The 24,973-nt window shown below is 34.6% G+C and overlaps 3 protein-coding genes across 3 annotated transcripts; all 3 read left to right on the forward strand.

Annotated features, from left to right (window-relative positions):
- The first annotated feature begins 8,139 nt into the window (after positions 1 to 8,139).
- Positions 8,140 to 11,865, forward strand: LOC120340113 (kelch-like protein 25). The gene has a single exon (XM_078116302.1). The coding sequence runs from the start codon at positions 8,472 to 8,474 to the stop codon at positions 10,137 to 10,139; it is 1,668 nt and encodes a 555-aa protein (XP_077972428.1). The 5' UTR covers positions 8,140 to 8,471; the 3' UTR covers positions 10,140 to 11,865.
- A 25-nt stretch (positions 11,866 to 11,890) lies between these two features.
- LOC120340112 (kelch-like protein 24) lies at positions 11,891 to 13,375 on the forward strand. The gene has a single exon (XM_039408364.2). It carries the CDS (start codon positions 11,891 to 11,893, stop codon positions 13,373 to 13,375), a length of 1,485 nt encoding a protein of 494 aa, XP_039264298.2.
- A 15-nt stretch (positions 13,376 to 13,390) lies between these two features.
- On the forward strand, positions 13,391 to 18,700 carry LOC120339568 (kelch-like protein 24). The gene is made up of 2 exons (XM_078116301.1): positions 13,391 to 14,230; positions 14,420 to 18,700. Exon 2 carries the CDS (start codon positions 15,372 to 15,374, stop codon positions 17,157 to 17,159), a length of 1,788 nt encoding a protein of 595 aa, XP_077972427.1. The 5' UTR covers positions 13,391 to 14,230; positions 14,420 to 15,371; the 3' UTR covers positions 17,160 to 18,700.
- Positions 18,701 to 24,973: the final 6,273 nt, after the last annotated feature.

A 24,973-nucleotide genomic window follows, 5' to 3' on the forward strand; every position in this document is an offset into this window, starting at 1 on the left:
CATCAGATCACAGTCTACAAATATATTCACACCAAGCGAAGCCGTACAGTCGGACACAAAATGGCGTCCAATGTCCGCAGAACGTTCACATCACAAGGTGTCGCTTTTTTCATTATGACACATAAAAAACGAATCTCTTGAAGTCCACAGAAATTTTTGAAAGAAGTAAAAGTAATAGCCTTCTGGCAAAAAAGTCAATCTTCAACCACTGAAAATTTTAAATAATTGGTCTAGTATTCGAAGAGAAAAGCGATTTCATTATGACGAAGGAGAATAATAATAACAAGAACAACAACATAATATTGAAACGATCGCTATGTCCACTACGTGTCCAATATTACCTATATAATATTTACATTAAAAACATGAACTATGATAAAGTTTAAATCTGACTGTGGAATAGAAAAACAGTCTCAGTGAACTTTTTGCCGGGCCATTGCGTGTCACCAAAAATCCAGAGAACAGAGACATACTCAAGCCTTATAAGTCTAAAGGTGATTACATAAGTAATAGAACATTTAGAATGAACTGCTTGAGGTATGTCATATTTGATGAAAAACAAAATCAATTCATCACGACTGTAAAAGCTTCTATCACTTTCATTCCTAAAATCAGCACCATTTTTATACAATTCACGATTCGTTCGCTGTTCTACATAATATTATATTTAAGAATTTGCATTGAACCTTATTTATCATGTATGTTTTCTCAATATATTTCATATGGTTATGATACAATTACGTAAAGAGCTGTGGTGAAGTTCAAACAAAGTGTACCCTTGCTAAGCATGCTTGGCTGGGAATTGTGTTCTCATGTTGTTGCAATATATTTTGAACCTACTTACGTTGGGAATTCTAAATGAAGCAAAATATTATTGTATTCAAGTTTGAATAACGAAACTGGTTCTTTTTTAATTCTGTTGCAAAGCCAGTGTATTAAGACCAGATCCCAATTTATTGTAAATTTGAGACATAACTTTCTTCAAAAATTTTAAGTCTGCCTTGAATTCCAAATGTCATTTACATATTAATTTATTGCATATCACCATTATTGCAATTTATACAAATCAACTTCTGTAAATTTTCATTTTTAATAAAAATAAAAAATATTAAAATTATTGTTGAGTGGTCGAGGGGCGCGAGTTTGACATCTTCTGGTCTACCATGCTGAGAATGCATCCAAATGCTATTCCGTCTTCAACCCCGATCATCTAGTAACCAAATTCCACATGCATTTTTGCAGAGTCCGAAACACTTGGAGGTTTATTCCTTTTTTTAATTTTCAATTGTAATCTTCTTATTAAAACATGATTGGTACGCAATCAAGGGTGAAATTTCCTTTTTATTGATAGCTGCTTGCTCCCTCCATATAATTACATTCTTTTGCAGTTCATTACTCTTACTTTGCAAAGTACTTCATTTCGTAAATAGCTCTTAGGTATGTAATCCTTCTACTCTGGAAAGTTTACCTCCCAAATATCAGGCAAATCGTGCTCGGTGTACTCCAGTGCAATGAGAAAATCCATTGCCTAGGAATCCAGTCTACCAGTACCATCACTTTTGAAGTAGCTCCGTCTGATTTGTGTGGAAGTATAGGCCTAATGTGTAACAAAGCAGCTCAAAAGTATAACAGACATACAAGCTAGTCTGTATGCAATCTATTATGAGAAAAAGACTTTCGGAAAAACGCTAACACACAGCGAGATGTTAAAACAAGTCAACGCAACGTCAACAAGTATAAAACTGAAGCACCCTGCTCGGCAACGAGCGTCCCCCTAAACAGCACAAAAAACGTAGCTGGCAGCATCGGCCAAAGGTTATGAAAGTTGGTAATAAACGCCATCTTGTGCCTATTGTTCTCGGCCATATAACACGGCGCCTTATGAAAAGTTCGCACACATTTATTGAAACATACCTATTATTTTCACTAATATTTTAGGTAGTAAAATTTCGATGGTCGCGATTTGAAGAACAATCTTAGCCGAACATGCTGATATCCCTTCATGTTTGCCAAATTACATTTATTGTACATTAAATTGTCAGTTCCGAGTTGCTTCCGAAGTAAGTTGGCCATTCTAATCGTCATAATTATTCATTTGACAATGACGTTCCTTATGACGTCACAGATGAAAAGTTGTATTAATTCGTCGAAATTACCGGCCTACTCAATTTCGCTTCAATGGCCGTTTCTATTTTCTGGTGAACATTTTTCGTCTGTCAAGCTCCATAATGCCCTACTACTCAGCTCCAAGTTGTGCTAGGAGAATAAATGACATTGTGAGATTGTTGCGGAGACATTTTACAGCGTCAAATTGGCGTATCACTATGAAATCTTCAAATAAATGACCGTAAATGGTTCTACGTTATGTTTGTGGTCGAATTTAACGCATTTTTTTTATTTTTCATTGCGGTATATATTCAGGTAGCATATAGCTTAAAGTTCAAAATTTACCCTTCGGCTCCATTATAGCCTTTATAACAGCTGACTTATTCGATTCGGTACAACAACATGACGAAAATTTTCCATAAGACTCCATTGTTTCCCAAATATGGCACAAGATGGCGTCCATGAACTTGTTTAACATTAGGCAAGTTAACGCTTAGCACGACACAGCAAGCGCCGATCAGATTAGCAATAATTGGACACGTAGTGGACATAACGATCGTTTCAATATTATGTTGTTGTTGTTCTTGTACTTTGACACGTTTTTAAAAAGTCGCTTTTCTCTTCGAATACTGGACCAATTGCTTTGAAATTTTCAGTGGTTAAAGATAAAAATTTTCTCCAGAAGGCTATTACTTTTTTTCGCTATGACGTCATCAAAATTATGTGACTCTACGTGTCCATATATTTGAGCATAGCTCTCTTGTTTGTTGTCTGATAGGCGCAATTCGTGTTGTCACTATTCCACAAGGAAAAGCTTAATTTCTGACACCATGTTTCGTCAATCAATTAATGTTCACTCAGATTGGAACTCATTTATAACTGAACTAAGTTTATTGGGAGCATCAGCACAACTTGGAAATACAGAAAATAACAGAGAGTTGTCGCCATTCATTGATCAGCATAGCATGGGTACCGGTACGGGTATATTGCGCTCTGCTAAAATTCGGAATAAATTACACAAATCATTATTTTTAAATGGCACTGAGTCTGAAAAGCGCCAGTACAAAAAATACTCGAATACTCTCTCTCACATTAAGATTAGAGCTAAAGAGAATTAATATGCCAATTGTTTCGATAAACATAAAAAAGACCCTAAAATGACATGGAATACCATTAATTCAATTATTAACCGGAGAAGTAAAAAATCTTATCCCGACACACTGCGTGATGATCATTGTAATAAATCAACTCAAGATCCAATTGACATTTGCAATATGTTCAACAATTATTTTTCTAAAATTGGGCCAAAGCTTGCATCAACTTTTTCTAATCACAATAGTTATGATTTTCTCGAATACCTTAGACGACCTAATAAATCATCAATGTTTCTTGAGGAGATTACAACATCAGAAATTGAAATGATTATCAACTCAATTGCAAATGGCAAAGCAGAAGGCTACGACCGGATTCCAGTCTATCTAATTAAAATACTGAAGCCCGTTATTAGCCCAATTATAAGCAAACTTTTTAACACCTCTATGACTCTGGGAATCTATCCCAATCATTTAAAAGTTGCCAGGGTGGTACCTGTATACAAATCCGGGAATAAGGAAGTCTTATCTAATTATCGCCCCATATCAATACTCCCCTGCATTTCTATTATTTTTGAAAAATTACTACTGAAGCGACTCAAATCTTTTCTTGATAAAAACTCAATCTTGAATATTGACCAGTTTGGTTTTAGAAATGGACATAGCACATCACACGCAATTTTAGATATTGTTAGCCAATACTATAATATTATAGAAGAGAATTTACTAGGTTGTAGTTTCTTTTTGGATCTCAAAAAGGCATTTGATACTGTCGATCATAATATTCCAGTTAGGAAATTAAATCACTATGGAATTCGTGGAATTGCAAATAAGTTGTTTAAAAGTTACCTTCAGGATAGAAGTCAGTTTGTGTATTTGTTTGGTTTTGAATCAACAAAAGAAAGACTGTCTGTTGGGGTCCCTCAAGGCTCTGTACTTGGTCCCACTTTGTTCCTGATCAACATAAATGATGTTGTGAATGCTACAGAATCCTTAACCAAACTTTTTGCCGATGACACCAGCAATACGTTCACTGCAAAAAATCTGACCGCCTTGGAAAAAAGGGTTAACGGGGATTTACATAATTTATCAGAATGGCTTACTAAAAACCAGCTCACTGTTAACCCTCAAAAGACTCAAGTCCTGTTGATAAATTGTAACAGAAGCCTAAGAAACTCAAAATTCACCCCCAAATTTATCTTAAATAACACAATACTGAATACCTGTGACTCCGTTAAGTACCTTGGAGTCATTCTCGACAATAACTTAAACTGGCACATGCATTTAGACCTACTTGCAGGCAGGTTGTCAAGAACTATTGGCGCAATGACCAAATTAAGGCATTTCGTACCAAAAAAGATATTGCGATCCGTTTATTTTGCTTTGTTTTACTCGCACCTACAATATGGAATTGTGGCATGGGGCTCAGCATATAAGACTTATCTCAGGAGAATTACTGTGCTCCAAAACCGCGCTTTGAGGCTAATGAGTGGCTCATGTTTGAGACAACGCCTCAGTCCAGTATATAAACAACTAAACATTTTCAAACTTGAAGACGTATATAAATTTGAAATAGCTAAAGTGATGTTTCAGTTCAATCACGGTATGTTGCCAGAAGTTTTCAACAGCTATTTTACTAGTTGTAGTGAAGTCCATGGACATAACACTCGTCTAGCAAGTAAAGGTGCCTATTTTGTCAACAGGACTAGCTCAAGTGTATCCCACAATTCCATTAAAAATATGGGTCCAAGTATATGGAATAGCATTCCCGCCGATATTATAGAATCATCCTATAGCACTTTCAAATATAAATATATGCAACATCTAATCGATAAATACTGAATGTATTAGTTTATCACAATCTGTTGTTCTATATAGCATGGCCACTGTGCTATTTATGAATTCGTTTGCACTATTTACCGGTAATACCTTATCTCAGTTAATATTAGATAATATAGCAGGGCCTTCGTTCACCGTTACTGGCCTTTTCAAAGTTCTCCTTGTGCTTGCCAAATAGAAATCTACTCCAACTATAATAGTCATGTTTCATTAGTGCTACATCTTTTTTCATCTGCAAACCTACCCCCATAGTTTCTGTTATCATCCGACTACTTCTTCCCAAAAATGTCACAATTTTATGGATTTTCGAGAGTCACTCTGGCTTCCTCAGCAGTAATGGATATGTGGATATCTGCCTATTAGAATTCATGGTTGAGCTCAATTGGTATATCGTTGCATTCTACTAAATATTAATCTATTAGATCGTTCTGTTCCAATTATTAAAACTTAAATTGCTTTCATGATAAGTTCAGTATACGAGTATTGCTTTTTGTACATACAACTCATTTATCCATGTCAAATTTGGCGTTGCAAATGCTCACTGGCACTTATATTTTTATTTTTAAGACATTGAGGGTACTTTACTGGTAAATATCATTTTTGTACTTGCAGTCCCCCTAGTTCATTATTCTTGTTTTTTATTTACACAAATATATATTTTTTTGTAACCTAGTATTGTACTATGGCACTTTATCAATCATGCCCACATAGATTTGTCAACTGTAGATATAATTTCTTTCACATTTCTATTTTGTGGTTTGACATGTAACGTAAATAGTTGCCTTTCTAAGTCAAAAATATGAATTATTTTGCAATTGTATCCTTTATCGTGACTCACAAACCCATATAATGTTTCATTAAATTTGTGATGAAATTCAAAACAACAAACTGTTGTTTCTCTTGCACTTGTAATTTTCCCATTGATGAATTATGTTTGCACTACTATATCTGTCTAAATTAATATAAATTGAATGTAAGGGTGATCTCTTCTCCTATATTGGCCCATCTGTCGGAGGAAGTAGGAACTTCGTTTTCTCATCTGTAGACAGGGCTAAACAGACACACACAGTCTGCTGATTGGAATAATAATTTATTTATCCATATTCATATATGGAGTACTATTTGTGCATTTGCAATACTGTCATCCGATTTTGAGGCTGCAACCTTGCTGAATTAAATAATAGTTTTTTATCCAAATATATATTGCAAACTATTTGTTTTTTTTCTGCCAAGAATGCATTTTTGCGGGGATGAACCTTGCTGTTTGAAATAATAGTTAATTTATTCGTATTCATATATTGATTACTACTTGTGTATTTGCAATAACTGCCTTAATTTTGAGGCTGAACCGTTGTGAATTTGGATAATAGTTTATTTATCCATATTTACATATTGAGTACTTGTTGTGGATTTGCAATAACTGCCATCTAATATTAAGGCTGAACCCTTGCTGATTTGAGTAATAGTTTATTTATATTCATTCATATATTGAGTACTACTTTGTCTATTTGCAATAACTTCCATCTAATATTGCAGCTGAACTCTTGCTGATTTGAATGATAGTTTATTTATCCATATGCATATATTGAGTACTATTTGTGTATTTGCAATGACTGCCATCTAATATTGAGGCTAACCCTTGCTGAATTGTATAATAGTTTATTTATATTTATTCATATATTGAGTACTACTTTGTCTATTTGCAATAACTGCCATCTAATATTGCAGCTGAACTCTTGCTGATTTGAATGATAGTTTATTTATCCATATTCATATATTGTGTACTACTTTGTCTATTTGCAATAACTGCCATCTAATATTGAGGCTGAACTCTTGCTGATTTGAATAATAGTTTATTTATCCATATTTATATATTGAGTATTTGCAAAAACTGCCTTACCTTCACATCATTCATTCATCCATATTCTTTATATTGAGAAATATTTTGTGCATTTGTAAAAGCTTTCGTTTATTTGAGAGGCTGACCCTCGCTAATTCAAATAATGTTTATTTATTCAAATTTCCACTTATATATGAGGGCTACTTGTATATTTGCAAAAACTGCCTTTTATTTGTCAGGCTGATTTATTGCTGCTCCAAATAATAGTCATCGTTTACCTATTTAAATATTGGGTTTAAGTTTTTAATAGGCCACAGTTGTTGTCTTGTTTGAAAGGCTCACTAATAATAGTTATTCAACCTAAATTGTATTTATATATATGACTATATGTTTACCAAAATTGTTTCTTAATTGGGGTATATAATAATTTTTCAGTCACCTATTTGCCAAAAATTTTTCTTGTTACTTATCGATTTTAATCGGTAAGTATGTTGATAGGTATTTGTCTGTCTGTCTGTTAGATGCACGCGATATCTCATGAAAACGAGATCGAATCTGCTCCAGATTTTTCATGTGCATTCATCATATCTCGGACCAGAAGCCTATTGATTTTGGGCGAAGTATATCGTATAATTAGCGAGTTATTAATCAATAAGTGATGGGACACAAGTTGTCACTATGGAGTAAGAGCGCTTTTTTGGGGGATCCCCTGACTTTTCGATCGATAAGTCCTCGTTCTCTGACCGATATTCTCGTTGGAAGGTTGATTCCTCTCTTGAAACAATTGTTTTACATGCGTACCATGTTGTTTATCTCCTGAAATTCATTCGTACATGTAAGGCTTGCTCCTTGCTGATTCGAACAATTGTTATGTGTCCAAATCTACATTGAGTATAGTAGTCCAATAGCCAAAATTGTTTTTTTTTTAATTTGTGGGTCTTACTCCTCACTTTCAAATCTCATCATTTAAAAATTGATTTCACGGAAAAAAAAATTAATTACTTTTATTTACTTCATTTTTTTTGTTTGTTTTTTCAAATTTTGTGTTGTGAACTTCAACCATTTCTAATAATCATATTTTACTGTGAATTTATCAGCGTAAACTTGGAGGGGGCTGACTTCGATGACCGCATGGTCGTATCGCTCCTTCCAGTCTATACCGAAAAAAGCGTACTTTTTTATAGCCATTATTTATTTTTTATTAATATGACTGTTTTTTTCTGGTTGACGAAATAAATCTCTCTCTCTCTCTCTCTCTGATCAAGCTGACTTATCACGCCACAGTGGTAACCATGGCCAATATTCCACCATTAAAATAATTGACTCTGTGACTCCGATTTCCGTAAAAATAAGTATATTATATCAAATATATAAGTAAATATATTAAAAGTTAACTAAACGATGCTCACGCCGTGGCCGATCAGTATTTGCAGAAAATTATACCACCGAGAACATGGCGGGTATTATTTCTGAAAAATGGGTAGCTGTCAGCTGGAACTGTTTACTAGTTTTGCCCATTGAGGTTCAATGGTTTTGCCGAAGTCTTGGTTGTCGTCGGCTCGTGGCTATAGTTGTTTGGAACATCAAAACTAAAAATGGAGCTTGAGCTTAACTGTGATAAGAACAATCGCATATGGAAAGTTTTTCAAAGACTCGACAGATTGAGAAAAGATAAAGATCGTTGTGATGTTTTAATTAAGGTTGGATCTGATGAAATCCTGGCTCATAAGAATGTGTTGTCTGCAAACTCGGATTATTTTGATAAGATGTTTGCGCATGACACGAAGGAAAAACAATCAGGAATATGTGAAATGAAAGAAGTTGATGCATTTTGTGTTAAAAAATGTGTTGACTACATGTACAGCTGTGAAATTGCGGCTTTATTCGAAAAACTTGGTGATTTATTGCATGTTGCCACATTATTGCAGCTTGATGAAGTTTGTAGCGGAATTGTGAAACTTCTTGAAACAAATCTGAGTCCAGAATCAGTATTTGAAACCAGAAAAGTTTCGAAAATGTACAATCTGACAAATCTGGAGGAAATATGCGACCAATTCATTTTGGATAAATTTGAAGAAATCTCCAAGGTTCATGATTTTGGTTTTCTTGGTAAAAAGGAAGTTGTGAACTTGATAAAATCAGAAGAATTGAAAGTTTCCGAGGATGTGAAGCTCAATGCTGTATTTAAATGGTTAAAATTTGATTCCAAAAGTCGTAAAAAGTTTGCAGACGATATAATTGGATTGGTTGATTTATCCAATCTGTCTCTTGGGTATCGCAGACACGTCATCGCTAATGAAGATATTGTCAGGAAAAATGCTGATCGTCTGTTCAAATTCAGCATGTCTGTGATGGACTCCATGAATATTACGCCATCGAGCGTTGCTGAAAATACAAGCAAAGAAGGCATTGTCGTTTTTGATAAAAAATCTGGCTACTTGCATTGTTATAATCCTGAAAACAACTCATGGTTTCAAATGCAAGAGATGAATGAAGAAATGACGGATGAATGTTTCTCGGCTGTTACTGTTGATGACTTTATTTATGTTTTGATGGAAAACAAGGCTGTTTACAGGCTCAATTATCTTGATGAAGATGACACCTGGGAGAAAATGGCTGATATGCTTGAAGATCATGGCCAGTATCCACCAGCTGTTGTTTTGAATAACATTATTTATGTTATCGGGAGTTCTGATGTATATTTATATAATGATATTGATGCTGTTGAGAAGTATGATCCCGATTCAAACATATGGACAAGACTAAACAATATGCCACAACCGTTGGATGGATCAGGATTGACAGTTTTTCCAAAAAGGATTTGCTATTTTGGGGGCTCCACATCTGGACAGTTACTAAATATAGTCAATCAGTTTGATGCTGAAGCGGATGTTTGGAAAATAGTCGGCCATATGCCTGAGAAAATGTCCAAGGTTGCAGTTGTAACAGTTGATGAAAGTATTTATATTCTTGGTGGCCTTGTTGATGATGATGTTTATGAAGATTGCTTCCAATCCATCAAAGCAGTTTGGCGATTTGATCCAATAAGTAATCACTGGCAATCTCTAAATCCAATGCTTGTTGCTAGATGTTGGTTTCATGCCCATGCAATTGAGGGTTTTATTTATGCTGTTGGAGGATGGCACAAACGTGATAGTTTTGAAAAATACAACATTGCAAAGAATAAATGGGAGCTGATTGCGATACCAGATGAAATGAAATTCATGATCCAGGATTCAGTGAAAATTAAATTGAAAAACTAACTTTCTCATCTTTAGCATGAACTCGCGGGCCAAAATGCTGTCTGCAAGGAAAAATTGTGCGGCCCAAGAAGAAGTGCCAATTTTAAATGTTTGTGCCCGCGAAATGAGTTTTTAGTTAGATTAAAATGGTACATGCGAGAAATTACAATTTCGTTGGGCCTTTGCATTGCGAAGCCTATACCAGCACCTGAAAGCCACTGTTATATTAGCAAAACTGGTTAGCCAGAACTTGTTGCAAAATACACAATGTTATAAAAACGTATTTCTCACTAAATTTGTTTGAAATCGGAGTGACAATAAATTTGAATAGCAATTTTCTTCAGAAGTTTACGCGTGTTCACTCACCATTTCTGCAAGAACCCCAACAATGTCATAAGATCAATAACAAAAAGAAACAAATTATTGTGCGTGCAACTACTAGAAAGGCTATGTTAAATAAAGGTGCAGCTCGCCACCACCAATTACTTGTATTTGGCACTCCCGTAGTAAAGGTTTGCCCTTATTCATTGTACAAAATATTGGCATTTCTTTTCCAATAGGTCTTTATAACAGCCATGAAATAGTGAAGTAAAGTAATCAGAGTTTTAATTACATATTAATTATTATTTTTTTCTTATAGACTAGTGTATGCTCTATACACACTGCAGAGCTCAAATTGAGATCAAAGTTCTCTGGCGATTATAGTTGTATTTTCATTATGAATTAACTGTCCTTGAAAAGTTTATTATATGAATAAAACATTTATAAATTATTCTTCCTATTGAACTTTTATTTATCTTAATTTATATATTATGCAATGATTTCAATCCTAATCACGTATCTATTCTACTGTATTTACTTTGATAAGTTGATCACTGTTTTAGCGGTTTTCAAAACCACCTCTGGTAGTCACTTGAGTGAATCTATTACGAAGTTGAGTAATATTGCTGTTATCACACCCTCAAAAATTTATAGGGGCTCAGGTTTCATTGTAATTATTTATCTACAAAATAGTTAGTAAAATTATGATTTCATTTGCTGCTGTGTTTTAATGGTTCGAATGCCGCCTATTTTACGAATCTATGTTCCTTTTAGTTTCGTCTTAATTCTATATACCGTCTGTCAATGTGCAATGTTTTAATCAGCACTGTTTTATATGTTTAAATTTTGAGGTACCGGTATATTATTCGGTGCTCCAGAAGTGTGTGTACCAATATGGATGTAACTAATTTTGTTCACCTATTTTACATCTAAGTTGTGTAAAGGGACATAAACCTATGGGCAGTACATTCACTTGAATAACAAAGACAGTACCCAAACTCGTAATATAACCAAAATAAGGAAAATTGGAGTAAAATTATGGCCCAACCCTAACCTGGTACACACACTATGGGAGTACCTATTTTTCAACAATGAAACATTACTAGTCAGTTTAGTAACTGGTGAAATGCCGTTGGTACTCAGTTTAAGATGATACCAAAGCAGACTAGACCTAACTTTCACAGTTATGTAATATCTATCAATATGTATATAGCATTCAGTATCACTTACTATATTCCGTCAATATATTTTATTTTTCTCTTTGTAGTGGACAAATCTAAAATGAAGCTTGAGATTAAATGTGATAAAACCAATCGCATATGGAAGGTTTTCCAGCGACTCGACAGATTGAGAAAAGATAAAGATCGTTGTGATGTTCTATTCAAGGTTGGATCTGATGAATCCTGGCTCATAAGAATGTGTTGTTTGCGAACTCGGATTATTTTGATAAGATGTTTGCGCATGACACGAAGGAAAATCAATCAGGAATATGTGAAATGAAAGAAGTTGATGCATTTTGTGTTAAAAAATGTGTTGACTACATGTACAGCTGTGAAATTGCGGCTCCATTTGAAAAACTTGGTGATTTATTGCATGTTGCCACATTATTGCAACTTGATGAAGTTTGTAGCGGAATCGTGAAACTTCTTGAAACAAATCTGAGTCCAGAATCAGTATTTGAAACCAGAAAAGTTTCCAAAATGTTCAGTCTGACAAATCTTGAAGAAATATGCAACCAATTCATTTTGGATAAATTCGAAGAAATCTCAAAGGTCGATGATTTTGGTTTGCTTGTTAAAAAGGAATTTGTAAACATGATAAAATCAGAAGAATTAAAAGTTTCAGAGGATGTGAAGCTCAATGCTGTATTCAACTGGATTAAGTTTGATTCCAGAAGTCGTAAAAAATTTGCAGACGATCTGATTGGATTGGTTGATTTATCCAAACTGTCTCTTGGGTATCGCAGACATGTCATCGCTAATGAAGATATTGTCAGGAAAAATGCTGATCGTCTGTTCAAATTCAGCATGTCTGTGATGGACTTTATGAATATTACGCCATCGAGCGTTGCTGAAAGTACGAGCAAAGAAGGCATTGTCGTTTTTGATGGAAAATCTGGCTACTTGCATTGTTATAATCCTGAAAACAACTCATGGTTTCAAATGCAAGAGATGAATGAAGAAATGACGGATGAATGTTTCTCGGCTGTTTCTGTTGATGACTTTATTTATGTTTTGATGGAAAACAAGGCTGTTTACAGGCTCAATTATCTTGATGAAGATGCCACCTGGGAGAAAATGGCTGATATGCTTGAAGATCATGGCCAGTATCCACCAGCTGTTGTTTTGAATAACAACATTTATGTTATCGGGAGTTTTGATGTATATTTATATAATGATATTGATGCTGTTGAGAAGTATGATCCCGATTCAAACATATGGACAAGACTAAATAATATGCCACAACCGTTGGATGGACCAGGATCAACAGTTTTTCAAAATAAGATTTATTGTTTTGGTGGCCACTCCTCTGGACAGTTACTAAATATAGTCAATCAGTTTGATGCTGAAGCGGATGTTTGGAAAATAGTCGGTCATATGTCTGAGAAAATGTCCAAGGTTGCAGTTGTAACAGTTGATGAAAGTATTTATATTCTTGGTGGCCTTGTTGAAGAAGATTGCTTCCAATTCATCAAAGCAGTTTGGCGATTTGATCCAATAAGTAATCACTGGCAATCTCTAAATCCAATGCTTGTTGCTAGATGTTGGTTTCATGCCCATGCAATTGAGGGTTTTATTTATGCTGTTGGAGGATGGCACAAACGTGGTAGTTTTGAAAAATACAACATTGCAAAGAATAAATGGGAGCTGATTGCGATACCAGATGGAATGAAATTCATGATCCAGGATTCAGTGAAAATTAAATTGAAAAACTAACTTTCTCATCTTTAGCATGAACTCGCGGGCCAAAATGCTGTCTGCAAGGAAAAATTGTGCGGCCCAAGAAGAAGTGCCAATTTTAAATGTTTGTGCCTGCGAAATGAGTTTTTAGTTAGGTTAAAATGATACATGCGAGAAATTACAATTTCGTTGGGCCTTTGCATTGCGAAGCCTATAACAGCACCTGTTATATTTGCAAAACTGGTTAGCAAAATCCTGTTGCAAAATACGCAATGTTATAAAAACGTATTTCTCACTAAATTTGTTTGAAATCGGAGTGACAATAAATTTGAATAGCAATTTTCTTCAGAAGTTTACGCGTGTTCACTCACCATTTCTGCAAGAACCCCAACAATGTCATAAGATCAATAACAAAAAGAAACAAATTATTGTGCGTGCAACTACTAGAAAGGCTATGTTAAATAAAGGTGCAGCTCGCCACCACCAATTACTTGTATTTGGCACTCCCGTAGTAAAGGTTTGCCCTTATTCATTGTACAAAATATTGGCATTTCTTTTCCAATAGGTCTTTATAACAGCCATGAAATAGTGAAGTAAAGTAATCAGAGTTTTAATTACATATTAATTATTATTTTTTTCTTATAGACTGGTGTATGCTTTATACACACTGCAGAGCTCAAATTGAGATCAAAGTTCTCTGGCGATTATAGTTGTATTTTCATTATGAATTAACTGTCCTTGAAAAGTTTATTATATGAATAAAACATTTATAAATTATTCTTCCTATTGAACTTTTATTTATCTTAATTTATATATTACGCAATATTTTCAATCCTAATCACGTATCTATTCTACTGTATTTACTTTGATAAGTTGATCACTGTTTTAGAGGTTTTCACCACTGTTTTAGAGGTTTTCACCACTGTTTTAGAGGTTTTCACCACTGTTTTAGAGGTTTTCACCACTGTTTTAGAGGTTTTCACCACTGTTTTAGAGGTTTTCACCACTGTTTTAGAGGTTTTCACCACTGTTTTAGAGGTTTTCACCACTGTTTTAGAGGTTTTCACCACTGTTTTAGAGGTTTTCAAAACCACCTCTGGTAGTCACTTGAGTGAATCTATTACGAAGTTGAGTAATATTGCTGTTATCACACCCTCAAAAATTTATAGAGGCTCAATTTTCATTGTAATTTTTATCTGCAATATAGTTAGTAAAATTATGATTTCATTTGCTGCTGTGTTTTAATGGTTCGAATGCCGCCTATTTTACGAATCTATGTTCCTTTTAGTTTCGTCTTAATTCTATATACCGTCTGTCAATGTGCAATGTTTTAATCAGCACTGTTTTATATGTTTAAATTTTGAGGTACCGGTATATAATTCGGTGCTCCAGAAGTGTGTGTACCAATATGGATGTAACTAATTTTGTTCACCTATTTTACATCTAAGTGTGGCGCGGCGGTGTGGCTCAACGGGCTAAGCGTTAGGAATACGCTCGCCACCGCACCTCTAATTACTCTGCGTGGGTTCGCAGGTTCGAATCCCATGCAGGGATGGTTATGTGCGAGAGGATTGCTGGACTCCTCGCCGTCGTTGGGTGGTTCACGTAACTGCTGGTCGGTTACGGCTTCCTCCACCACCAAGTCCATGCTTCCGAAAACAAACAATACAGTAAAAACTAATCCCATACCCGACTTGGAATGGTAACCGGACGAGAGGCCGTGGTTCGCCATATGGATAAGCCGTCTTATCGGCTTTCCTCTCCCCCGGGATAAATATGTAAATCCTATCCTATCCTAAGTTGTGTAAAGGGACATAAACCTATGGGCAGTACATTCACTTGAATAACAAAGACAGTACCCAAACTCGTAATATAACCAAAATAAGGAAAATTGGAGTAAAATTATGGCCCAACCCTAACCTGGTACACACACTATGGGAGTACCTATTTTTCAACAATGAAACATTACTAGTCAGTTTAGTAACTGGTGAAATGCCGTTGGTACTCAGGCTCAAATATTTCTGAGATTAAGATGATACCAAAGCAGACTAGACCTAACTTTCACAGTTATGTAATATCTATTAATATGTATATAGCATTCAGTATCATTTACTATATTCCGTCAATATATTTTATTTTTCTCTTTGTAGTGGACAAATCTAAAATGGAGCTTGAGCTTAAATGTGATAAGAACAATCGCATATGGAAGGTTTTCCAGCGACTCGACAGATTGAGAAAAGATAAAGATCGTTGTGATGTTCTATTCAAGGTTGGATCTGATGAAATCCTGGCTCATAAGAATGTGTTGTCTGCGAACTCGGATTATTTTGATAAGATGTTTGCGCATGACACGAAGGAAAATCAATCAGGAATATGTGAAATGAAAGAAGTTGATGCATTTTGTGTTAAAAAATGTGTTGACTACATGTACAGCTGTGAAATTGCGGCTCCATTTGAAAAACTTGGTGATTTATTGCATGTTGCCACATTATTGCAACTTGATGAAGTTTGTAGCGGAATCGTGAAACTTCTTGAAACAAATCTGAGTCCAGAATCAGTATTTGAAACCAGAAAAGTTTCCAAAATGTTCAGTCTGACAAATCTTGAAGAAATATGCAACCAATTCATTTTGGATAAATTCGAAGAAATCTCAAAGGTCGATGATTTTGGTTTGCTTGTTAAAAAGGAATTTGTAAACATGATAAAATCAGAAGAATTAAAAGTTTCAGAGGATGTGAAGCTCAATGCTGTATTCAACTGGATTAAGTTTGATTCCAGAAGTCGTAAAAAATTTGCAGACGATCTGATTGGATTGGTTGATTTATCCAAACTGTCTCTTGGGTATCGCAGACATGTCATCGCTAATGAAGATATTGTCAGGAAAAATGCTGATCGTCTGTTCAAATTCAGCATGTCTGTGATGGACTTTATGAATATTACGCCATCGAGCGTTGCTGAAAGTACGAGCAAAGAAGGCATTGTCGTTTTTGATGGAAAATCTGGCTACTTGCATTGTTATAATCCTGAAAACAACTCATGGTTTCAAATGCAAGAGATGAATGAAGAAATGACGGATGAATGTTTCTCGGCTGTTTCTGTTGATGACTTTATTTATGTTTTGATGGAAAACAAGGCTGTTTACAGGCTCAATTATCTTGATGAAGATGCCACCTGGGAGAAAATGGCTGATATGCTTGAAGATCATGGCCAGTATCCACCAGCTGTTGTTTTGAATAACAACATTTATGTTATCGGGAGTTTTGATGTATATTTATATAATGATATTGATGCTGTTGAGAAGTATGATCCCGATTCAAACATATGGACAAGACTAAATAATATGCCACAACCGTTGGATGGACCAGGATCAACAGTTTTTCAAAATAAGATTTATTGTTTTGGTGGCCACTCCTCTGGACAGTTACTAAATATAGTCAATCAGTTTGATGCTGAAGCGGATGTTTGGAAAATAGTCGGTCATATGTCTGAGAAAATGTCCAAGGTTGCAGTTGTAACAGTTGATGAAAGTATTTATATTCTTGGTGGCCTTGTTGAAGAAGATTGCTTCCAATTCATCAAAGCAGTTTGGCGATTTGATCCAATAAGTAATCACTGGCAATCTCTAAATCCAATGCTTGTTGCTAGATGTTGGTTTCATGCCCATGCAATTGAGGGTTTTATTTATGCTGTTGGAGGATGGCACAAACGTGGTAGTTTTGAAAAATACAACATTGCAAAGAATAAATGGGAGCTGATTGCGATACCAGATGGAATGAAATTCATGATCCAGGATTCAGTGAAAATTAAATTGAAAAACTAACTTTCTCATCTTTAGCATGAACTCGCGGGCCAAAATGCTGTCTGCAAGGAAAAATTGTGCGGCCCAAGAAGAAGTGCCAATTTTAAATGTTTGTGCCTGCGAAATGAGTTTTTAGTTAGGTTAAAATGATACATGCGAGAAATTACAATTTCGTTGGGCCTTTGCATTGCGAAGCCTATAACAGCACCTGTTATATTTGCAAAACTGGTTAGCAAAATCCTGTTGCAAAATACGCAATGTTATAAAAACGTATTTCTCACTAAATTTGTTTGAAATCGGAGTGACAATAAATTTGAATAGCAATTTTCTTCAGAAGTTTACGCGTGTTCACTCACCATTTCTGCAAGAACCCCAACAATGTCATAAGATCAATAACAAAAAGAAACAAATTATTGTGCGTGCAACTACTAGAAAGGCTATGTTAAATAAAGGTGCAGCTCGCCACCACCAATTACTTGTATTTGGCACTCCCGTAGTAAAGGTTTGCCCTTATTCATTGTACAAAATATTGGCATTTCTTTTCCAATAGGTCTTTATAACAGCCATGAAATAGTGAAGTAAAGTAATCAGAGTTTTAATTACATATTAATTATTATTTTTTTCTTATAGACTGGTGTATGCTTTATGCACACTGCAGAGCTCAAATTGCGATCAAAGTTCTCTGGCGATTATAGTTGTATTTTCATTATGAATTAACTGTCCTTGAAAAGTTTATTATATGAATAAAACATTTATAAATTATTCTTCCTATTGAACTTTTATTTATCTTAATTTATATATTATGCAATGATTTCAATCCTAATCACGTTTCTATTCTACTGTATTCACTTTGATAAGTTGATCACTGTTTTAGAGGTTTTCAAAACCACCTCTGGTAGTCACTTGAGTGAATCTATTACGAAGTTGAGTAATATTGCTGTTATCACACCCTCAAAAATTTATAGGGGCTCAATTTTCATTGTAATTATTTATCTGCAATATATTTAGTAAAATTATGATTTCATTTGCTGCTGTGTTTTAATGGTTCGAATGCCGCCTATTTTACGAATCTATGTTCCTTTTAGTTTTGTCTTAATTCTATATACCGTCTGTCAATGTGCAATGTTTTAATCAGCACTGTTTTATATGTTTAAATTTTGAGGTACCGGTATATTATTCGGTGCTCCAGAAGTGTGTGTACCAATATGGATGTAACTAATTTTGTTCACCTATTTTACATCTAAGTTGTGTAAAGGGACATAAACCTATGGGCAGTACATTCACTTGAATAACAAAGACAGTACCCAAACTCGTAATATAACCAAAATAAAGAAAATTGGAGTAAAATTATGGCTTAACCCTTACCTGGTACACACACACTATGGGAGTACCTATTTTTCAACAATGAAACATTACTAGTCAGTTTAGTAACTGGTGAAATGCCGTTGGTACTCAGGCTCAAATATTTCTGAGATTAAGATGACACCAAAGCAGACTAGACCTAACTTCACAGTTATGTAATATCTATCAATATGTATATAGCATTCAGTATCACTTACTATATTCCGTCAATACATTTTATTTTTCTCTTTGTAGTGGACAAATCTAAAATGAAGCTTGAGATTAAATGTGATAAAACCAATCGCATATGGAAGGTTTTCCAGCGACTCGACAGATTGAGAAAAGATAAAGATCGTTGTGATGTTCTATTCAAGGTTGGATCCGATGAATCCTGGCTCATAAGAATGTGTTGTCTGCGAACTCGGATTATTTTGATAAGATGTTTGCGCATGACACGAAGGAAAATCAATCAGGAATATGTGAAATGAAAGAAGTTGATGCATTTTGTGTTAAAAAATGTGTTGACTACATGTACAGCTGTGAAATTGCGGCTCCATTTGAAAAACTTGGTGATTTATTGCATGTTGCCACATTATTGCAACTTGATGAAGTTTGTAGCGGAATCGTGGAACTTCTTGAAACAAATCTGAGTCCAGAATCAGTATTTGAAACCAGAAAAGTTTCCAAAATTTTCAGTCTGACAAATCTTGAAGAAATATGCAACCAATTCATTTTAAATAAATTTGAAGAAATCTCAAAGGTCGATGATTTTGGTTTGCTTGTTAAAAAGGAAGTTGTGAACATGATAAAATCAGAAGAATTAAAAGTTTCAGAGAATGTGAAGCTCAATGCTGTATTCAACTGGATTAAGTTTGATTCCAGAAGTCGTAAAAAATTTGCAGACGATCTGATTGGATTGGTTGATTTATCCAAACTGTCTCTTGGGTATCGGAGATATGTCATCGCCAATGAAGACATTGTCAGAAAAAATGCTGATCGTCAGTTCAAATTCAGCATGTCCGTTATGGACTCCATGAATATTACGCCATCGAGCGTTGCTGAAAATACGGGCAAAGAAGTCATTGTTGTTTTTGATAAAAAATCTGGCCACCTTCATTGTTCAATATTTTGGGGTTTTGAGCCATGCTCTACAAGATGGTGGTCTTGAAATCCTGAATTTCTCAATAATAAAATTTTTAGCTGGACTTAGGAATGCTATAATTTTAGAGGTGTTGAGAACAGGCCTATGTCCAATATGATGGACTTAGGCCCTTTCAGCCCCACATATTTACTGTCAAAATGAACATAGGCCCATTCTATGCCAAAGTTTAGAATCAAGTAGTCCCAAAGAACATGAAAAAATAAATTTGATTGTCCTGATTGGCTGAAACAAATTATTCATTGTGATGAAGACAACTGATAAAGCATATTGCAGTTATACTTATAAGCACGTGCTACAGGAATCAGGTGACTAGAGGTAGCTTACCCTGGAAAGTTAGATATTAAATGGGATAGGAGCCTTGGTATATTCAATAGCAGGCTTTAAGTATAACTGCATAATATTTTAAAGATTATAAATATTAAATTGTGTGCTATTTAGTCATCTTGTATGTATTAAATTGTGTTCTACTTAGTAATATTGTATGTTTAATTTTTCCCAAAGCTATATACAATTTATCATTGAAACAATGTTAGGTCCTGAATCTGAATTCCCCTGTGGCACACGAAGTTGGGATGGCACTGAGAGTCAGATTCTGCAAACAGGAAAAGAAGTTTATCTCCCTGTTACATATTTCGATAATGAACAGCGTGAATACAGTAATAGTTTACCTTATAAAGATAAGACGCTGTTAAAAGGAGTGATAGTTTGCGTCTACTCCAACACTGTTCGAGTCAAATTTTTTATTGACAATCAAACAACTTCAGTTCCAAAAAATGATTTAAAACTTGATATCCTTGTTGAAGCTCAAAATGAAGACCGGGAAGAAAATTTATCAGATGGTTTTTTTGAATCTTATAATGATGATTCAGATAAAGATCCAACTTATAATTATGAGAAGGAAAAGTCTCAGTCTATGCCATGTTATTGGACGGCTCAAAACAATGAATCTGACAGTGATAAATCAAATTCCACAGTACAGCACCAGGTTGACATTTCAGTTGTCGAAAGTGAAGAAGTAATTCTATGCTATGAAAGATATCCCATATTCAAAGCAAAGTGTAGAAGTGTTCACTGTGAGGATAGACAAGGAAGTTTTTTTAGAAAGAAATATCTCCAAGTGGCAGAGAAATATTAGGAAGGAAGCTCGAATGCATGGACAGTCTTACCAATACAGAACAAAAAATAAAGAAATTAGATTGATGCCTAAAAGAGAAATAAAGAAAACATGTTCTAGTTCATGTAAAAAAAAGTGCAATGAAATATTTTCTGCCAAGGACAGAGAAGTTTTATTTGAAAATTATTGGAAATTAGATAACATATTGTCAAGAAGAATTTATATTACGAAAATGATTGAAAAATGCAAAATTAAAAGAAGCAGATTGAGACCAGATATTAAAGTCAGACGCAAAAAAAGAGATGTCAGTTACAAATATTTTTTTCAGAAGGAAAGTAGAGATCAGTTTGAGGTTTGTCAATTGTCAGACATTTTTCCTCACAACTCTTGATGTTTCAAGAAAACAAGTTAGAACAGCATTATCAAAAGAATTTATTGGAAGCGTTGAAAATGATATGCGTGGTATAACTGTACCCCATAACAGATTTGATCCAAAAAAAGGGGAAAAGGTAATCGAACATATTTGTTTGTTTAAAACAGTTCAAAGTCAGTATGTTCGAAAGGAGTCTAAATATCAATATTTGCCTCCAAATGTGGCTACTATGCACCGTATGTACATACGATTCTGTGCAGAAAATAACATTGAGAATCCCTTGAAATACGAAGCTTACTTATCCATTTTTCATGATAATTTTAATATAAAATTTCATCAACCCAAAAAGGATCGATGTGATGCATGGGACAATACAAAAGATTCATTGAGAACTACAGAAATATTAAAATCAAAGGCAGAGCATGATCAAGAAAATAACTTGAGCAGGGTGTTCAAAGCACAAATAAAAGAAAAAGCACAAGACAATAGCCATATTCAAGCATCAGCATTTGACTTTCAAAAAACACTCCTGGCACCTGCAGGAGAGAGTTCCTCATTTTACTATAGCATGAGACTGCGAAACTACAACTTCACAGTTTCAGACATCTCGTCTTTTAAAGAAGTTCATTGTTACTTGTGGAATGAGGAAGAAGCAAAAAAGGGTTCAAATGAGGTGGCGTCTGCACTGTTGCTCTACTTGAAGTTTTTACAAAAAAAGGGCGTGAAGACAGATTGTGACAGATGCGCAGGACAAAATTGCAACCGCATGGTATACATCATGCTATCCCTTTCCCTTAATTGGTTTGGATTTTCAGATATAACGTTAAGTTTTTTTGTTACAGGGCATAGTCAAAACGAGAATGACTGTGCACATTCTCTTATCGAAAAAGAGTCAAAACGGCTGCACACCTTTACCACAGATCAGTGGGAATCTGTCATCGTACAAGCATTGACTAAAGGGAATAAAAATAGAAATATAACTATGACTAGAATGTCCCATAGTGATATCCTGGATTTCAAATTTGGAGAAAAACTCACCATGTTTCAAGACGTTTACAAATCAAACCTAAAAGTGAATGGATCAAATGGTCTAAGATCATGCAGGCCAAGTTTTCTGGTGAAAAACCTGATAAGTTTTTCTTCAAGTACCTTTATGCAGAGGAAGTATATCAGGAAGTTTCATTCATAAAAAAAAGTGAGATTGAGTCGAAGAATTTCAGGAACCCTGGATATGTTACCCAGGATGAATGAAATGAGGCGAAGTTACAAAAAAAAACGGGAATTACAATAGAAAAATATGGTGCCTTAATGAAGCTGTGTAAAAAAAATCTCATTCCACCGCAATACCATACGTTCTACGAGAGTCTCATCATTCAAAATGATGAAACAGATGAATCAGACAGTGATGATGAATCTTCCTCCATTTAGATCGATTCACCAGTTTCAAAGACACGGGCTTTCAAACCCTTTGAATTGTTTTTTGATTTTTCATATTCCGTTTCTTTTTTATTCCTTTTTTGAAAACTTCACATTCAAAATTGGTCTAATTCTGTAGTTCGTTGGTTGTTCTGTTGTTTTGATTCAATACACAAGACAAAAACAACAACAAGGCTGCTGTAAAACTGGGGCATACTAGCATTAGCAAGCAGAGATATGTTAGGCCAACAGACCTAAGTCACAATTATAGGAATTTGCGTAGTGCATATTGGGCCTAAGAACCAATGGGTGACAGAAAGGGCCTAAGTCCGTCAATTATCACTGAGAACAGAATAGGCCAAATGCCTTTAGGGGGGTAAAATATGAAAACGAATCGAAGTTGAAGTGCCAAAAGATGTTGATTAAAAAGCTATTATCAGGGACCTTATCCTAGCCAAAGCTCAGATCTTCACTGAGAATACATAACTAGATATTCAAGTATGATAAAATTCAAATCTGTTTTTTGCGATTTTCTCAAAACTCAAAAATGTGACTTAGGCCTGTTCTGTTCTCATCCGGCGATATAGTGATATTACTGCTGTTGAATGGTATGATCCCAATTCAAACATATGGACAAGCAATATATCACAACCTATTGAGGCACCTGGCTTAGCTGTTTTTCAAAACAAGATTTATTGTTTTGGTGGCTACTACTTTGGACAGTTCCTGAATATAGTCAATAAATTTGATGCTGAAGCTGATGTTTGGAAGGCAGTCGGTCATATTATGCATGTTGCAAAGTCATATACTGCAGTTGTTACAGTTGGTGAAAGCATTTATATTCTCGGTGGACTCGTTGAAGGCCTCGAATCCATCAAAGCAGTTTGGCGATTTGATCCAATAAGCAATAACTGGCAATCTCTAAGTCCAATGCTTACCAGCCGATATTCATTCAATGCTTTTGCAATTCAGGGTTACATTTATGCAGTTGGAGGATGGGACAGTAGTGATAGTTTAGAAAAATACAACATTGCAGAAGACAAATGGGAGCTCATTGAGACACCAGAAAGAATGGAATTAGACGTTATGAATTCAGTGAAAATCAAATTAAAAAAGTAACGTTTACATCTCATGGTTTTCACTACTATTCAAGGATAAATTAATTAATCAATACAATAATATTATCCAATTTAATAAATTGTTTCATTAAATGTTGGTTATTGTGACATAAGAAATATAGATTATCGGAATAAACAATTTTATTTTAAATTTATTCTTAATTTCAAATACTTTTACTTTTTCGAGTTTCTTCTTCATATACATTCTTAATAAATAGTACTTTTTAATCTTTTCAAATGACAAATGCATTCATATTCTGTTGCTGATTTATTTTAACTGGATGCCAAATAATGCTGCCAAAAAACAGATTTTGTAACTTTCATGTTAAGTGGTATACGAATTTCATTTGTAAGCTGTGCAATGCTCTAATTGAGATTAAAGTGTTGCTTATCCCGTTTCAGTTTCAGTTTGATTAACAAGGTCTGTTCCTGAAGGGGTTAATTTACCTATAAGACATTTATTTGAATTTTTCCTTTTTTGCAATCTTTCATTTAACTGTATTGTGATATAATATGCAGTATCCTATCATCCTAAGCAGTCTTTTTCTATTCTACTACATTTTCGTTGATAATCTGTCTACTGATTTGAAAACTATTTGTTTGCTACTGAGTGGTAACTCTCATTTCAAATATTAAAGTGGAACCACTGGTCCAGGGGTGTGACTAGCTAAAAATACTTTTTCCATAAAAAGCGAAGTTCAAAGTGTGTGCAGTATTTCTAGTAAAGTTAATGCCGTAAGTCACCCTCCATTGATTTTGGGGGCGTACCACCGTAGACAAACAAACTATCACTGTAATTTAATTTTGTATGTAACGTTTCTAGTAAAACTAATGTCGTAAGTCACCCTCCAGCGATTCCCAGGTTTAAACCAAATTATCACTGTACGTCAAAACTTTAGCGCAAATTATAGTCAAATTATGTTTTTGCTTGGGTTTTCATGATTCTAATATCACCCATTTTTGGTGCTTTTATATCAATTTAACTTACTATGCACTGCTTACTCAGCAGTGTTTTCTATTGTTTAAGTGTATATTTCAAATTCTATAATAGGCGCTCTGGTAGTGTGTGTACCAATATGGAGGTAACTGATATTTTTGGCCACATCAAGTTACGTAAAGGGACGGAAGCCTATGGGCAGAAGATATATTCACGTGGCTAATACAGACAGTCTCCGAACTCATAATAGAACTAAAGGAAAATCTGAATAAAATTATGGCCCAACCTGGTACACATACTACGGGAGTACCCTATAATATGTTATTTTTCAAAACATCAATTTGTGTTTTCTGTATTCCTAAATCTTTTAAATC

Source organism: Styela clava, chromosome 9, assembly GCF_964204865.1.
Source record: "Styela clava chromosome 9, kaStyClav1.hap1.2, whole genome shotgun sequence".
NCBI lineage: Eukaryota > Metazoa > Chordata > Ascidiacea > Stolidobranchia > Styelidae > Styela > Styela clava.

Excerpts from the sequence above, each read along its gene's own strand:
- LOC120340113 (XM_078116302.1), top strand. The coding sequence starts at position 8,472 with ATGGAGCTTGAGCTTAACTGTGATAAGAACAATCGCATATGGAAAGTT.
- LOC120340112 (XM_039408364.2), top strand. The coding sequence starts at position 11,891 with ATGTTTGCGCATGACACGAAGGAAAATCAATCAGGAATATGTGAAATG.
- LOC120339568 (XM_078116301.1), top strand. The coding sequence starts at position 15,372 with ATGATACCAAAGCAGACTAGACCTAACTTTCACAGTTATGTAATATCT.